The sequence below is a fragment of the Drosophila nasuta genome, chromosome 3, assembly GCF_023558535.2.
Source record: "Drosophila nasuta strain 15112-1781.00 chromosome 3, ASM2355853v1, whole genome shotgun sequence".
In the NCBI taxonomy this organism is placed as follows: Eukaryota; Metazoa; Arthropoda; class Insecta; order Diptera; family Drosophilidae; genus Drosophila; species Drosophila nasuta.
In genome coordinates this window covers 32,575,900-32,594,230 of record NC_083457.1, presented here as the reverse complement: position 1 = coordinate 32,594,230, position 18,331 = coordinate 32,575,900, and the positions used below count along the sequence as shown (strand labels likewise).

Sequence of the window (18,331 nt, the reverse complement as noted above, 5' to 3'; positions counted from 1 at the left end):
ACAGTTTATAATTTGGATTTATGTTTTGTTTTGGAGTTGACGAAGACTCTACTTACCTGTGTATTCGGGAAAGCAAATTGTCAGCGGACTCTTGCGTATCTTCTCCTCGAACAAATCCTTTTTGTTCAGGAACAATATAATCGAGGTATCCGTGAACCATTTGTTGTTGCAAATGGAATCAAACAGCTTCAGCGACTCTTGCATACGGTTCTATAAAATACATTTTTAATTAGTTATATTTGAATTTCACTTCTTTTAGAGATTTACCGTAGTTTCGTCCTCATGCAAGACCTGATCGTACTCAGACATGGCCACGCAGAAAATAATCGCTGTTACATCCTCAAAGCAATGTATCCATTTCTTACGCTCAGATCGCTGGCCACCCACATCAAACAATCTGTAAGTGAATTAAGATAATGGTGAGTTAGCATTCAATTTTATATATTTAATAGGTAGATCTATAAAATATTACTTTTGAAATTTCAAATTTTCTTGTACTGTGAATAGTGTCGCATGCGACATTTTTTGACAGAGAATTGCCCACATATAACTAGTAAAAAAGCAAAGTATCTATTTAGCTTTTGCGAATTAATATTCGCATCAGCCTAAAAGCATGCTACATACAATTTTCTAATAGATTCAGTACGAAGTTTTTGACAAGGCGCAACTAAAAACAAAATTTTTGTTTGATTTCGTTGTATTGCTATTATATTTTGCAAATAGGTTCACTGACTTAATACAGAAATATAAAATTTGCAAACTAAAAAATGTTTTTTCAATAATGTTCTACTCAGTTTAAATTTTGAAAATCAAAAGTAAATGTTACAGTAAGTAGACTGAGCAAATAAAGAATTAAATCAAAATATAAAATACACTTAAAACACAAAAGAGTTGTATCATTGCAAGTGCAACGAAAGCGAGCTATGTATGTATTTAGCTTAGTTGCTGGACACTGTCGTCTGTTTACTTACTTGAAGTTGAGATTTTTGAAGGAGAAATGCACCTCGACAATGCCGGTGGTCTTGACTCGAGTGCGCAAGATATCCTGCTCGGTTGGCTGGTAATCCTTGGCGCCTAACCGATCCAAATCATCCAGGAAACTGCAAAGCACAAAGCGCACACATTAGTTAAGTCCGAGTACGGTAGACTAAGCAAAGGAGTAGCTAGGGACAAGAGACGAGGACAGCTTGATTGAGAGGGGGAGGCGGGCAGATACAAATGTTTAACTTGCCTGCAGCCCCCGTTGCCAGGATGGCCAGGATAAACACGAAACTTGTGGCGCTGTGTCGAAGCGCTGTGCAAACAATTAAAACGTAGCACAAATTTAGGCGCCAGCAAGTGGATACACACGCGCTACAGACAACAGACAACAGACAGAAGATACATATACACACACACACACACACACACACGCACACATGTGTATCTAAGTATCTAGGTGTAGGTGTAGCTATGTGCATGGCTTTTGTGTGGCATCAAGTTTCGCAACTGTAGCTACATAATTAGTTTTTATTTGTGTCTCTCAATCAGTCAAAGGTTGCGTGTCCAGCTCCAGACCCAGCTCGCAACAAGTAGGTCATAAAAATAATAAAAAAAAAAACGACACAAGACAAGCGAGAGAGGTAAGAGGCAAGCAGAGAAAGAGTGCCACAATAGGCCACTGTCCAGAGATCTGAGCTATAATTTACCCTAGGCACGCAACACTATCTTTATTTGTTGGTCTCTTTTGTTTTTTGTTTTTTGGCAAAGACAAATTCCATTTGTTGCTGCTCGTTGTTTCAGGTGTAAAGTTCATGTAACCCATTTGAGGTCTTCATGTCTTCCAGACTCTTGTGAGGTCGACTCACGCATCGTAAATAAATTTTACAGTTTGTCCATTTTTCTATCGCATGAATCTCTCGCTTGTGTTGTTGCTACTGCTGTTGCTGGCCCTGGCAATTACTTATTGCTGTGTGGCCTTTAATTAGGTGGTTGCATTGCTCAACAACTTGCAACCAAACACAACAAATTTGCGTCGGCTGGCGTTGCCAGATCGTCGCATGCATCGAATGCAACACAGCGTGGCACACATTGGCGGGGAAAATTGCCGAGTCACGCTTTGTCGAGCCGTGTGTCTCTGTGTGTTTGTACTCTAAATGGCTATGGCATAACCACAAACATAGTCATAACTCGTAAACCACAATTGCGACGACCACAAAAATCGCGTCCATTGAGGTGGAAAAGTTTTTCGGGGAAGAGTTGTAAACGCGAACGCATGCATAACTCTCGTACTCCAAATAAACCTCAATGTATTATATATATCTCTAACTAATATATAGCGTATAGTCCGAGTGTAAACATTGGTTACATTTATGAGGCACACGCTAATCAAGTTAGCTTCAGTGAGCTTCACATTTCACCATTAGATCCGTGATCTCAAAGATTGGCTATGCAATTTGTGTATACTATATCTCCTCTCCTCCGAGATTGTGCAATACTCAGCCGTCAGCCGTCGGCTGTCTATGCGTGTTAGCACTTTCCGTATATCATGTCGAATAAGTCAAAAAGAGACTTTGATGAAAGATGCGCCTTCGTGATTAGTTTGGAAACGAGCTAATCAGCGGTAGATTGCTTTCAAATGGCTTTGGGAATTGCCATTTAAATGCATTTTTAATGCGTTCAATTCTTTTCGAATTGCGGCTGCTTCAAAAGAAGTTTACGAGGTGAAAAGCCGATAAACTTAACTTCAACATTATTTTATTTATATTTCTATCGAGAAGCAAAGTGCAGCAATAATCAATATAAGTTTCAAAAGAGCCTTAAACTGTTCACAAGGAAAATAAGTAGGAAACCTGAGATTATATTATATATTAAAGGGTATGTTTTTGATATATTAATATAGTACCAAAAAAATATACCATAGAGTGCAAAATATACCAGATTGTTAGCCAAAGCAACTAAGTTGGCGTTTTTCCCCATACAAAAGTATTTCTTAAATCACTTCTACAATATTTATGGGAGCAGAGATGCAGGCACAAAGTTTTAATACCCTTCTACCCTAGTAGTTGAATATTTGAACATAATTTTTATGAATTACAAAAAAAATATAATACACTGTAGAACAGTATTAACTACTGGGCCACCCACTCGATTTAAAATAAATATCTATTTTAGTATACACGGCTTGAATGTATAAATACATTTTTAAATTCCCAGAATACATAATAAACAGCTAAATTTATTTTTATTGATCATTTTTGTCGAATCTTAATTAACATCTGGTTTTAATAGCAGACAATTACCTAATAATATCCAAAAATAATCAAACATTTAGGCTGTTCTTTTATTACACTTTGCTTGACTTTGAAACTAAGTTAAAGTTCTCAAATAAAGTTGTTAACTATTTATTATTGTTGTCTAATTTGCAAATTATAAACGCAGTGCAATTTGTGGCACTGACTCTTCTTTGTGTTTGCTTTTCCAGCCTTGGGCCTAGCCATTAATTATTTGATGGCCCATTGTGAAATCTAGCTAGGCGTTAACTAAGCGCTCCCCAATGTTACAACAAATCGAAGCCGAAACAAAAAGTGCGATCAAATCGATTCGTGAATTAAAGCGCGTAAATAACCGTTACGAATTAACCGCATAAACTTTTGCTTTTTAGTGAGATTGATTAGCAGCAAACACTTGTACTTTCAATTTGAGCCAGCGAAAGAAACCAAAAAGAGTGAGAGAGTGCGAGCGTGTGAGAGAAAGAAAGAGAGCGCACACAATTAGCAGGCGTATCTTAACAATAAAATACAACAACAGCTGAGGCTGAAGCTGAAGATCGGAAGCGAAGAAGACGAGAGACTGGTTCACGCAGCTCTGGAGCTCGGAGCTCACGTAGACACGACCCGTAAGTAGACTCCGAGACCGGACTGAGCTGGAGCTGAGCCGAAGCTGAAGTTAAAGCAGAAAGCGTTCAAGCGTTGTGACTTATGGCAATCCTATAAGTAGACTAAGAAGCGATGCGATCGCGTTTAGTGCGTCGCGTTTGCTTCACGGAGTCGGAGTGGAATTCGTAGTTGAAATCGCAAGTCGCAAGTCGCAAGCTGAGCGCTATTTCAGAAAGTGTCGGTGTGACAGTGACAGTGACAGTGGCAAATCAAATCTATGAATAACTCGTACATAAAATCAAAATAAATACTCATTGTGTGAAACAATAGAAAACGACAAACGAAGCGAGTCTCGTTAAATCAAGTGTTTAAACTTCAAAGGTGAGCGAATTGCATTGAAAATTTAGCTCGCTTTGACAGCGTGACTACTGCGAAAACTGACTGAGAAACTGTGAAAACTGTTTCGAGTGCAAACTGTTCAACTGCAAACTAGTCAAGGCCTACAAAATGTGGCCTAAATAGGCGCAGCTAAATACCACAAACTAGTTAAAAGTGCAATGGAACCAACAAACGCAAAGTTGCAAGTGAGGCGTGAAGAAAAAGAGAAAAAATACTATATGTCCAGCGATTTTATAAATATTTATAGGCAAACAAACACAGTCCAGTGAGTGGACCACACCTAAACGCACATCTGTTGCAACCAAAACGCCGCTGCGCCAATAAAAGTCAACAACCAAAGCAGAGAAAAGACATCACAATCGTGAAGATAGTTTTCGAATGATGACGCAAAAATTTCATTGTTGTTTTTATTTTTTTTAAGAGCACAGTTCAAACAGCAGCTGCTATTCTGTTGTGCTTTGTTATCGAAGATTGGAGTTCAGGGAATGCCGGCAGCATCCATTTCTAAGCATTTAGCTTAACGATGCTAATCAGCATAGAATATTCTGAATAGTCTGCCGTCTGATGTCTGCTCTCATATCTCAGGCAAATTGCTTGCAAACAACATTTCTGTTGTTGTTTTTTCTCTTTCGATTTTGCTGCCATTCGTGCGTAACAGCACCTTGAGTACTATAAAGAACAATAGCAACAGCAACTGAAAGGGGCAAATGAATGGAGAGAAGGACTGTAAATGAGTTGAGCACAACTTTAAAGATGGTCTCCATGGAACCTCGAAGTTTTCTGCTTTTATGTGTGGCATCGGATAATAATGATAGTTAAGTGTGTTGCATAACAAAAAGATTTCAAAAGTTGGCAAACTTTGCGAATTTCAAGATGAAATTTTCATAAATATCAGATTGAATAAATTCAGTGGAATTAAGTAATCATATTTGCTTTCTTAAGTGCGAATTAATTTACTAAATCAACATCATGATTATTGCAACACCGCATAAAGAAGAGATTTAAGTAGAATAGAAAACTTCACAAATGTTTGTCTGCTAAATTATAATAATAAATGTACCATAAAGAAGAGATAGACAAACATTTATTGATTAAGAGTTAGTAGACGAACAAGTTTTTAAGATTTGCGAATCTTTATTGTTAGACACAGTCACTGATATATTTTTAAATATGTAGTTGACAGCACGCATAATTTTTTTAGCTGCCGAAGATTAGAAAGTGTAATAAATAAACTAAAGAATACATATAGTATAAAAGTTAACAAATTAAAAGTCATGGTCGTGGGACTTTCATTTTTGCCTACGCATTGTTTAGATGTCACAAATTTTTATTAGGGCGAATAAAATGTTTGAACTCGCTTCTGATAGCTTTAAGCTTGACTCGTATTTTTAGCTTTACTTAGCAATTCTTCGAAAATTGCACAGAGTGCTACTAACAACCCGACTTTCTGGCTCTGTCAATTAATCAGCAGAAGACATTTATGGCGCCTCAGTCAGACAATTCTCATTGGCAACGCGTCCAGTCAAGTTTTGGCCTGCTGGCGTCATGGTCAAAGTCAAAGCCAAATTAAGGCCAAGCGAGCAGACAGATATACAGACAGACAGACAGATGGGCAAACAGCTTCATCAAGCACTTGAGGCAGAAGCTGCTTGAGATGCTGCTGCTTGACATTTGGGTGTCTCTTTATTCCATCGTTTTTTCTTCTCCTTTTCTTTTTTTTGGCGCAAGGATTATCACTCAAGTTCATTATGAGGCATGCCCCGATAAGGCTCATAAGTTTGTAATGTGTCTTGTGACTGGATAGGAAAGAGATGAGAGGGAGAGGGAGGGAAAGGGGATGGAGAAGGGGTGCCTCACTTAGTGACGTTGTCGTAGAGCTCAAGTGCTGGACGCGAGCAGCTGAAGGTCGCATTTTGTCAAGGCAAGGGCAAGGATATCAGCTAAGCCACACACAGAGAGAGAGAGAGAGAGATGCTGTATACACACACACATACACACTCTGATTGTGCCATAAAAATTTCATCAAATTGTACGCGTGTATGTGTGAGTTTGTGGCAAATGGCATTTAAATTACAAGCGCACAGAAGTTGCAGAAGTTGGAGCAGGCGCAGAGCTAAGCTGAGCAGTCACAAAAGGAGAGCTACTACAATGCCATGAGATTTTTTTTGGTTGGTATTGGCAGCACGACGCGGCGTATAAGCAATCTCTATTGAGATATTGCTCATACGCAGCGTGCCACACAGCACAAAAGCACAAATCATGCTTTTGAAGTGAACAAAAAGTATGTATATATATATATATATATATTATATATATATATATTATATATATATACATATATATGTGTATTGAATGCTATTGTTAGCCACTTGAATTTTATTGGCTCGCGCAGTAAAAACTTTAACAATGCGCGTTGCTGTTTTTTTGGAATTTCAGTTCGCATTTCAGTTGGAAATGAGATGAAACTCGCTTTAAAGCTGGCTTATCAACAAGGCGGCGGCTGCTGCTGTTGATGCTGATGCGTGTGTGTGTTTTGCTCTTTTAGGCCATGCTATTTGTATTAAGTTGGCAATTCGTTGGCCCCGGCAGGCAACATCATTTCATCGCCATAGATTTCTGTAAATTGTTCATTGTTGTTTGCCTTTCACTCGTCGCTGGTTCGGTTCGCTCGCTGCCCGAACTAAGTGCTGTCATTTTACCCCGAAATGCGTCGCTGCTGCCTTATTGTGCCTTTTGGCCAATAAGTGTATGTATATGTTATTTCGTTCGTTTAGCCCCAAAAATACAATGTTCAACTGCTCTAATGCTCCAATGCTCCTCAGGGAGCCACTGCGTATGTGTGTGTGTTGATTTTACTGTCTGTTTGATAGTCAACTTTGTGCAAGTTGTTTTGTGGTATTTGCCATCAGCATTTATCTATTGTACAATACAATAATTTATTTATTATTCATCGGCATTTTTTTGTTTATATGATTTAGCCTTGGCTTTCGTTCAAATATTGACAACTCTACTCAATAACTTTTGCTGTGCTTGTCGTGTGCAAATAACAAACTCACAAAACTCACAGCTTCCTCTCAATCTCATGTTCTGAAATGCGTCTTTCATTTCATCGACTATAAGTTGCATATCGCCACAAATTAACACATTGGCTCAACATTTGCTCAATTCCCACTGAAATTAACAACATTTTCTTGTCTCTCTTCTCTCTTGTTTATATTCTTTTTTTTGTGCTTTTATTGTCGTATTTATTATAATTGCAAAAGTTTTATTTGTTTGCATTTTCTTGAGCATAAAATTGCTTGCGGCAACTCATCTAAAATAAGTGGCAAGTGGCAAGTTGCACGAAACACCAACAACTACAATTACAACAACGAAAATGCTGCACATTCATTTATTTGCAAAATTACATTGAAAACTCTGTTGCCAGTTCTCAAACTGCTTTTCAAGTTGGCGCCCGCAAAGCGCTAAAACTTGTTCAAGTTTTTCGCATCGCTTTTCTAGCGAATTTTCCATTCCCTAACCTCAGGCTATATCGATAACACTTATGGGTTTTGCATTAGGTTTGCTGCGCTTTTCCTCTTTTTATAAATTCAATAAAGAGCGAAAATTTCAAATCAACTATTCTGGCAAAGAAATCAACAAATAAATATCATTTATTGTAGAGCAATAATACATCAACATGAGGTGCAAATGAATGCTGTAAAAATGGAAAACTACGCGTTGATGATTTTTAGTTTTTGGTTGATAAGCATTCAAAAATGAATTAGTTGCTGAATTTTAATTACAAATTTAATGAATATTGACCATCTAAAATAGTTGGCAATTTTAGCTATAAATTCTGGCTGTTTGAAATGCAAATGGACATTTTAAGGATTAAACTATAAGCTTTATAAATGAAATTAAACCTTTAAATTGGTGGTCTAATTCAATACTGTGTTTTCCTAAAAATATGCCGGTCATCCTTTGTATCAATTTAATGAACAATTTGAATTAAAAAGCCTTTGTATCAATTTAATGAACAATTTGAGTTAAAAAGCATTTATTAGATGAAGCTGAAGAATCAACTCTATATGAAATTTGCCTCTCAAAAAACAATTTTTTGTAGAGCTAAAAGTATTTGACAGCCACAAATTTGATTTAAAATCCAAGCAGAGAACTTGAATGTAACTTAATGGAGTTTATGTAAACCTTAGTAAAAATTGAATAAAACAGAATTTTACATTATGAAATAACTATTTGAAAGAGCATTAAATTAAAATTGTTGTGAACCTTTGTAAAGAAACTCAATATAGCGGAATTTTAAATTTTTAAATAATTATTTGAAAGAGCTTTTGGGAAGAAATTGAATAATCGAAAATTTAAAATGCTTTAAAAAGCATTTAATAGAGCATTTGCAGTGCGTTCGCATTGTGGAATTAGTTTTAGTCGCTGACTACTCAAATAATAATAAAAGTACAACTTTTCTCAACAAAGTACACACTTTGCAGCTCTAGAAAGGCAAAACTGCGAAAGCTGGGCGAGCGAAAATGTCAAGCTTACGGAAAACCACGGCGGCGTTGATAAGGCGCACCACTTACTCGGCGACGCGGGTGGTGGCACCGCCCACAGCCGCTGAGGGCGGGGTGGCGGCGGCGCTTCCGCATGATGGCGTCGGTGTGGCAACGGAAATTGAAAAATCAATTGCGTCTGGAGCATTGCAGCGACGACAGCAACAACAGCAGCAACAGCAACAGCAACAACAACAATTGAAAAGGCAGCCAGATGCTGCAGCCAAAGTCAGGTAAATGAGAAGCTGCTGCTCAGCGCAGTCGTAAGCATATTGTAAGCTTCTACTTTTTGTTTGCAACTGCAGCACAGCAACTGCCACAACAGCAGCAACAACAACGACAACAACACCGACAACAGCAACAACAGCATCAGTTGCTGCTGCTGCGTCTGCTGTGCGTCCGTATTCGGAGGTTCCCGGGCCGTATCCGTTGCCGTTGATTGGCAACTCGTGGCGATTTGCGCCACTAATAGGTTAGTTATACATTTCCATTAACAGCAAGCAAGAGGGATTCATCAACATTACTTCACTCTCTTGCAGGTACATACAAAATTAGTGACCTGGACAAGGTTATGCATGAGCTGCATGTCAACTATGGCAAAATGGCCAAAGTGGGCGGACTTATTGGACATCCGGATTTGCTGTTTGTATTCGATGGCGATGAAATACGCAATATATTCAAAAAGGAGGAGACCATGCCGCACAGGTAAGCACAGAGCACACAGAGGTGGGCGTGGCAGTAGCGACAGTGTCACAAAGGACAACGACAGCAACAGCGTAGGTTGTGACAGCAAACATTTGCCTGCCCATCGATGAATATTGCCATTGACGTGGCCCACACACTCTCACTATGCTAGCTGCATTTTAAATTTCCGCGCACTTTTTCAGCTGACAATTCAATTGGCTTTTCCGTTAAATTATTAATACGTTTTTATACCCAAACCAGAGTGTAGAAGGGTATTATAAATTCGTGCTGGCAAAAAAAAAGCATGTAACAGGCAGACAGAAGTATTTATATTCTTGATATATGCTTGATCTTGATCAACATCAACAGGCGAGATTATATAGCCATGTTCATCTGTCTAGATCTCAGAGACTATAAGAGATAAAATTATAATGTTGTAGAAGTTATTTAAGAAAGACAAATTACGCCTACTGGAATCAAGTTTTATCTGCTTTTGGTTGGCAATTTGGAATATATTGCACACCTTGGTATATTTTGAACGTAGACTACTTTATCGATATACCAAATATGATTTTAGGTATATTTTAGTATTTGTGTGGTATACTATTTGGTATACTTCGAATAAAGTACTTAATCAATATACCAAATATGACTGTCGAATTATTTTGGGGTATATTATTCGGTATATTTAGAATGTAGTTCTTTATCGATATACCAAATGACATTCGGTATATTTTTTGGTATATGTCTAATGAGTTCTTCATCGATATACCAAATATGGCCTTCGGTATATTACTGCTTTATTTAGTTTATTCAAAATGATTAGCGAGTATCTTACAGTCGAGCACACTCGACATTTTTACTTGTTTTTGTTGCTATTATGCAGTTTGTGACACGAGTTTAAAGCCAAGGTTGGGCGAGTTCATTTATCACGATTAAGTGACAATTTTTTCTTTTTTTTAGTTGCATATTGAGCTATAAAATTCAATTTGCAGTCAAAAGAATAAATAAAAACAGCAATTTATTGAGTATTGAAAAAAAAACCTCTCAAAAAGATTTAAATTCATTCTAGTGAAAATAAAGAGAGCACATTTCATAGAATTTGTATTAACTCGAAATTGTTCTTTAAACTAATATTATGCTACTGTTCAAGCAATGCCAATTTTCCTGTTTGTTTTCATTTCGATTGTGAGTTCTGGAGTTGTTTTCATTTCGATTGTATTTCTTGCTAAATTGCCACGACACTTGACCTTTTCGTAATAATAAACATATTTGCGGACAATAAAAGTTGTCAAGGAAATGTTGTATCAAGCAGATAATTGAGATTGAGAAGTGACAGTTGAGGCAAAGAGAAGCGAATCAAGGCAATTTATACAAGAGTATAAATAATATAGATACATGTGGGTAAGAAAGGACCTCTGCTATAAGGACGATTGCAATGTTGTAATAATCAGCTTAAATGAAATGCACATTAATTGACATGTGCAATTTATCGCATGGTTGCACTTAAACAGAAGCCCACACAGAGAGGATAGGAGAGAGAAGTGAGAGGGAGAGAGAAAGACAGAGGGTGGAGTAGCAGGCATTAAATATGAGGAAGTGCTGTGGAGCTGCTTGGTTGGTCTCTGGAATGTGTTTATTATTTATGCGCATATTGCATTAAATTCATAATTAAATTATTGACGAGTCGGTGTGCGAGTGTGCGTGGGTGTGTGTGAGTGTGCCCTGTGGACGTGTGTGTGTGTGACGTTGGCAGTTGGCCAGAAGCGTGTGCGTAATTAGTTGGCCAGGCCGAAAAGGATTCTCGTTGGCAATTATACAGTAATTAATGCTCCAATTACGTGCTCAATTAGAACCGTCTGCAAATGCCAAAATAAGCGCAAGCTTCAGTTGTATTCGAGTTGAATTTGAAAACTTTCACTCTTGTCAGTTGTAGGCCTCAAAAACTTGAAACTCTGCAAAAAATCCAAAAAAAACAAGCGAACCCATATCTTGCGTTTTGTATCTTATGAATATGAATTTATATCTGTCAGTTATCTGCGTGTATGTTTTTTTCGTCAAATTTTTGCCTAAGCAGACACAGCAGACAGCAGCAAACGAAAGCGAATACTTCACATAACTCGATAAGCTTTCTTTTTTCTATTTAACACATTGCTTGCTCTTTTTTATTTTATTTTTTTGCCTGTTCATGTGGCCATGAACCAATTTTGGCAAGTTACGTTAAGATTTGTGTACCAAACAAAATGTGAACACAACAAATACGATAATAATAACAATCAAATAGTGGAGACACATCTTAAAAGTGTCTGCCATTCAACGGTCAAAGAAAAATGTTTTGTTTTTATGCAGCGTCATCATTAAAAAGTTGACGACGCAAAGAATAGATAATAAATTGACATTAGCGCAAATGCGTAAATGTTAACAAATGTTTACCGGGCCCAAAAGATTGATGAATGCCCCACTCGCTAATTGATTGATCTACGCGCACGTGTGTGTTGGTCTAAGGAAATAAGCAAGATGAAGAGACGCGCTGACTGATTGACTAACTAACCGAGTGACTGACTGATGAAGATATTCGCCGAACAACCCAACCGACTGAGAGATAGACATACCAAGCATTCAACAAACACTTTGCGTGTGGGCTGCTTTTGCCCAAAACATTTCACTAACAACAAAAGAAACTAAGCAAAAGCAAAGCGTGCTCTATAGATACACAAGTCGAAGCTCAGTTTACACTGCAAGCATAAAATACACTGCTAAAAAAAGGAACTCAGATTTAGCTTTCCTTGCTTAGATGTTTACTAAATAACATACAATATTATCGTTTAAATATACTAAATTAATATAGCAAAAATATATTAAAATAGGTTAAAATGTATGGAAACTGCAAGATACGCTTTGAGATTCATTTATAATCGTTGAATTCGTTTTGTGTAGAAGTTTGCTGGCACAAGTTCTTTTTTGGAAAGAGCTAAAAAGACCTAAGACTATTTAAATCAAGTAAAATCCATTAAAAAAACGCAAAATAGTACATTATCGTTAAAATATATTGAATTAATATTCTAAAATATACCAAATTTGTATACCAAAAGTACTAAAATATATCAAATTAACATACCAAGAAATATGCCAAAATCAAAAGAATACTAAAATATGCCAAAACGAAACCATATACCAAAAATATTTAAATATACCAAAAATAAACATAAATACTGAAATATGTCAAAAAGAAATAAAACTGCAACCTAAGTCTACAGTTTCATTCATGAATTCAATTAATAAATAATAATAATATACCAAAAATACTAAAATATACCAAAAAGAAACCGAAACTGCAACTAAAAAAGGTTCATTCATGAATTGAATTCATATTTTTAGAAAATAATTTGTATGACATTGCACTTTTATTTTAAACCAGCTTTAAATCGACTACAGATTAATATTCATTTGACGTCACATTCGCCTTGCTCAAGTGAATATACCTGTCTTGTCGAATTTAATGTGTTGAGCTCATAGCAACTACTAACCCAGCGTATTTTATGGCGCACATAACTTTCAAGCAACAACAAACAGCAAACAAACAAGCTGAAAGAGCTGTTTCGGTGTGTGCGTGCGTGTGTGGGAAAAATGCGCGAATAGCTTAAAGAAAATCACAAAATAAACTCAAGATTTAACGCGCAGTTAAGAGTATTTGTTGTCGTGACAATCTTGCTGCAGACAAGGCAGACATCATAGACACGTCTGGCTGATGCGGTGTCAACAATAGTTTATCAGCCTGAGACTGGCCTAAAATTGCGAAAGATGTTGTTCAAGTTTGGTATATTAAAATGCCAAGCCGAATTCATGTCGATGCATAAAATGCAAATAATTGTAATAATTTACAACATTTATGGTATTTCATATGCAGCCGGCGCAATGCGTTTGAAGTTTTGTGACCTCACATTTTTAATTGTGGGTCTTTTATTATTTTAAATAATTTATAACTTAAATTGAGTGCACTTAAGTTAGAAATTAGATTAGCTTTGAAGCGCAACTTTCCATTTCAAAATGAATCATTTTTTAATGTATAATTCCTTCTTGTTGCGAATTCTAATGACGGGTTTTGTATCTGGGTTGATGTCAAAAACTTGTTTGCTTAGCAGCTCGACAGACAAACTGCTTTAATTTGCATTTAATTTCCATTAAACATTGCCGGTCTGTGCAGCCTAACTGATTTAAACTATATAGTACATATATAGAAAGCGATTAAAACAAAAAAATTTCGTCAACTTTTATTAGCAACTTTGCATAACAATGTTCAAATTATTCTGAGATAAAAATTAGCATAGCATGATAGTTGTTTTTAAGTGTTCAATGCTGTTCTAAAACATTTTCTGTTTACAAACTGAATTTGCAACTTGAAAATTTTTAGGCAAATTCACATTTAATAGTGATTTTTATAAAATTCTTTTTATCAACTTCATTCTAACAAACCATAAAAAGAGATTAAGTTAAGAAATGTTGTAAATTTAAATATCAACTTAGCAAATCATTGTTGAAAATATTCTGAGCCAAACATGTTTACATAGAAATTGGTTTACAGCTTTACAAGTTTTAATAATTTGGCATTTTTGAATAATCACTGCCGCAGTAACATTTCCATGGATAATGATAATCAGAGAAACATTTAATGTGCACGTGCTTAAGCAGAAAGAAAGAGTTAAGGTCTCTCTTTTATGAAATAATTTTCAATATTTTGAAAAATAAATGCAAGAACAATACATTTTATTTTTATTTATATTTATAGATATAACAAACATTAAAGAAATTTTGTGATTACAATTTATTAGTAATCGATTCTAACAGTCCCTGAAGCAGTTCTTAACCACATTAAAAATGCAAAGTTCGGCCTAAAATGTTATTCTTTGATAATAGTCTAGCCTGAGGCTAAAGACAGCAATATATATGCCTTAATTTGGACAAGAATAACGTAGATTTATGTGCAGTGAATGCCCCGTCCACCATTTTGTCGCACACTTGCGTGTGTGTGAATAGCTTTTGTAAATTGCACAGTTGCAAAGTAAACAGTGTCGCATGACTTTTATTTTCTGCCATTTAATTGAATATTGTTGCCTAGAGCAACGCACACAGTGATACACACGCGAAAAGTAAATAGACACAGAGAACAAGGAGACGGAATCGAGAGCGAAGAGAGAGAGAAAGAGATATGAGTGACCCCAGTCGTAAAACAAAATAAAACGTGGCTATTTATATGGCGGGACATGCGAGCGTGTGGTAATAATGCAAATAACGCATGTATCTACAAGATACATGTGTGTATCTACAAGATACACGCGTCATTTTAGCATGTTTGCTGAAAATGTCTCTTTGATGTGCGACAGAGAGAGAGGGAGAGGGAGAGCGTGCGAGTGAGTTGGGTATCAGGTCTAAAATCAACTTTCCTGTGGGTGTCTCTTTGCAAAGTCCTTTGGCAGATTGCTCATACGCCGCATTGCGCCACCGTGCGACTGTTTCTTCTTCTTCTGCTTTACAGACCCTCGATGCCATCGCTGCGACATTATAAGGGTGAACTGAGACGCGACTTCTTTGGCGATGTGGCAGGTCTAATTGGCGTGTAAGTATGAAACGGTTGCGTTGCATTTGACTTGAGCGTGAGTGAGTGAACTCATAAGTTTTGCGTGTTTTTGCTGTGTCTTCAATTAGGCACGGGCCCAAGTGGGAGGCATTCCGCCAGGAGGTGCAACACATTCTGCTGCAGCCGCAAACAGCCAAGAAGTATATACCGCCTCTCAATGACATTGCCAGCGAGTTTATGGTGCGGTAAGTTGGCCAACAACAGACGGAAAGAGGGCAAAGGGAGGCGAATTATGTAACCAACCAGCAGTCATCATCATCCTCATCATCTGCTGTATTATTATGTTCTTACAGCATAGACGAGATGCGCAATGAGAAGCAAGAGCTGCCCGACAACTTTCTGCATGAACTGTACAAATGGGCGCTTGAATGTAAGCCAATTTTTTTTTTTTAGCAAAATGGCCAAGTTGCATGGCTTATATACTATATATTTTCTTTTCATTTTTACCATTTCCTCTTTCTTTTTGCATAGCTGTCGGTCGCGTTTCACTGGACACACGTTTGGGCTGTTTGAAGCCAGAGGGCAGCGCGGAGGCGCAACAAATTATTGAGGCCATCAATACGTTCTTTTGGGCCGTCCCAGAGCTCGAGCTTCGAATGCCCCTTTGGCGTGTCTATCCCACAAAAGCCTATCGCAGCTTTATACGCGCTCTGGATCAATTCTCCGCGTATGTTTGTCCCTCACTTTAATCCCAGTGCTGATTTTGTTGATTTATTTATTGTCTTGCAGCATTTGCATGAAGAACATCAGCAAAACGATGGACAAAGCCGATGCGGACCAAGCGCAAGATGTCCACAAAAACGAGGCCGATATCTCCATTGTGGAGCGCATCGTGCGCAAAACTGGAAATCGCAAATTGGCTGCTATTTTGGCTCTCGATCTGTTTCTCGTAGGCGTCGATACGGTGAGTGAAGTGGAATGTAATTCGGAGAACAATTTATCGATCTAAGAGTATGTTCATAAATGTGTATGTTAACTCTTTGAGACATTGATCTAGATAGTTCAGCGTCTGAGTTACAAACAATATGTTAAATCATTCATTAAACAAACTCTTTTATATTATTTGTAAATGTTTCATTACAATTAATTTTAATGTTTTCATTCGTTTGCTGACAAAGCTTATTTGCTCCCGAAAATATTTGAAGTGAATTCATTAAGCAAATTATCGATTTAAGACTGACTAAATTGATATCATACAGCGTCGAAATTACTAACAACATTTTAAATCATTCATTGAACAAGCCCTTTTTTCATAGGATTTGTAAATATTTTTTAATTTTACAAGTTATTTTAATGTGTTAGTTCTTTTTCTTGTTTGTCTTAAACATTTCCAATGATAAATTAAATGCCACAATTAACATTTACTATTCAGCTTCTGCATTTGTAAAAGTTTCTTCTCTTTTCAAACAACATTATTCTGTTGTTAAAAATGCATTCACAACAAATTATTCTTCGCTTTATTAGCTTCCATGCAAACCTAGTTAGGAGAACAATTGACTTTAGCTACATTGTTACTCGTTTTTTACAACTTAACTTTAACTACACTATTTTTCAATTATCTACATTCTATAAGTTCATACATTTGACCTTCAACTAGCGACAATCAATAATCCGCAATGAGTTTTCCCCAGAAAATTCCGACAATTCCTTTAATATCACGAAACGCGACTTAGTTTGCTGTTTAGCAAATGAGCAGCTTTATCAGCAGTAGCTGAGCTATTATGACTGGCTGGCTGGCTCATTATGCTTCATGGCACAACGAAGCGTAAGCCAATTCATTATGTAATTAATGAGCAACTGACTGAAATACTGAGAGAACCGAGGGAAAGAGCAAATGTGCTGGATTCGCTTGTGCTGTTTATCAAAGATTAAACGCTGCTCTGTTCATACGCTTTATATTTGCAGACCTCAGTCGCAGCCTCTTCGACCATTTATCAGCTGGCCAAGAACCCCGAGAAGCAGCAGCGTTTATTCGAGGAGCTGAAACAGGCGTTTCCAACGAGCGATGCGCAAATCAATCAGCATGTCCTTGAGCAGATGCCGTATATGCGTGCGTGCGTCAAGGAAACACTGCGGTACGTGCAACAGCAACAACAACATGCAACCCACGCTTTTTTTTTGATTGTAGCTTAATACTTTATATACTTTTGCAATGTATATTTTACAGCATGCGTCCGGTTGTCATTGCGAATGGGCGAAGTCTGCAGTCGGATGCCGTTATTAACGGCTATCATGTGCCAAAAGGCGTAAGTGGGCGTGGCTGTTGCACGCAAACTATAGTCAACTATTTAATGCATTCGCTTTTTGCAGACGCACGTCATCTTCCCACATCTGGTGGTCTCCAATGATCCCACATACTTTCCCGAACCCAAGCGTTTTATACCCGAGCGTTGGCTTAAACAGAGCGCAGGTAAGTTTAGAGAGACAGCAAGAGAGTTAAAGAGAAAGTAGATTCTAGTTCATATGTCCACTTTAGTTGAGGGCTGCCCACATGCTGGCCAGAAGATACATCCGTTTGTCAGCCTGCCCTTTGGCTACGGGCGTCGCATGTGCGTGGGACGACGATTTGCTGAAATCGAACTGCACACGCTGCTGGCCAAGGTAAGTGATAGATAGATAGAGAGCGTGCAGCTAATTTAATTTAATGTAATTGCAGATCTTTCGCAAATACAAAGTCTCTTACGACTCGGAGGAATTCGTTTATCGCGTCAACTCAACGTACATACCGAAATCGCCGCTAAACTTTAAGCTAACGCCGAGGGAGGAATAAAAGGAGCAAAAGCCACGTTCTTTGTGTGACAACGCGGCGGCTGTGTTATATTTTTAGCTTTCTGTGTCTGTTTGCTTCTCGTTATGCATGTTTTGTGTCGTGGTTTTCACTTTTCTCGTGTTTCTCTTTTTTCTAATTAAGCAAATGGGCTTGAGAAACAAATGTATCTGAGCTGTATCTCAGCTGCAGCTGACCGCGTGTCGTACAACTGAACAAGACACAACTACAACTTGTACATACGTAACATGTAATCATTTTAGTCATCAGCTTAGTTTAGTTTTGTACTGTAACCAAAAGTCGTAGCCAATAAAACAGCCAAAAAGTATGCAACGCATTTTGCGCTTATCATTAATCAAATTGCGCGTGGGGAACGCAATGGAAACGGGAACGAAAAAGTGAGGGGAAGTTCGAAACGGCAATGGAAATGGGAATGGAAATG

General features: G+C 37.5%; 2 protein-coding genes across 4 annotated transcripts in view; one reads left to right on the top strand and one right to left on the bottom strand.

The window, feature by feature from the left end:
• LOC132792714 (G protein alpha o subunit) overlaps positions 1 to 18,331 on the bottom strand; it is a 37,394-nt gene that overhangs the window by 3,081 nt on the left and 15,982 nt on the right. For all 3 annotated transcript variants that reach the window (XM_060802163.1, XM_060802165.1, XM_060802164.1), the window contains exons 5-7: positions 972 to 1,100; positions 268 to 397; positions 57 to 210 (exon numbers count right to left, since the gene is read on the bottom strand). In XM_060802163.1, the coding sequence (XP_060658146.1) occupies positions 57 to 210; positions 268 to 397; positions 972 to 1,100 (413 nt within the window). The remainder of the gene's footprint in view (positions 1 to 56; positions 211 to 267; positions 398 to 971; positions 1,101 to 18,331) is intronic.
• Positions 3,751 to 18,223, top strand: LOC132792713 (probable cytochrome P450 49a1). The gene is made up of 14 exons (XM_060802162.1): positions 3,751 to 4,238; positions 8,744 to 9,036; positions 9,109 to 9,275; positions 9,343 to 9,508; positions 15,021 to 15,101; positions 15,191 to 15,307; positions 15,416 to 15,492; positions 15,594 to 15,789; positions 15,852 to 16,026; positions 17,028 to 17,197; positions 17,290 to 17,368; positions 17,433 to 17,532; positions 17,599 to 17,723; positions 17,779 to 18,223. Exons 2-14 carry the CDS (start codon positions 8,783 to 8,785, stop codon positions 17,890 to 17,892), a joined length of 1,821 nt encoding a protein of 606 aa, XP_060658145.1. The 5' UTR covers positions 3,751 to 4,238; positions 8,744 to 8,782; the 3' UTR covers positions 17,893 to 18,223.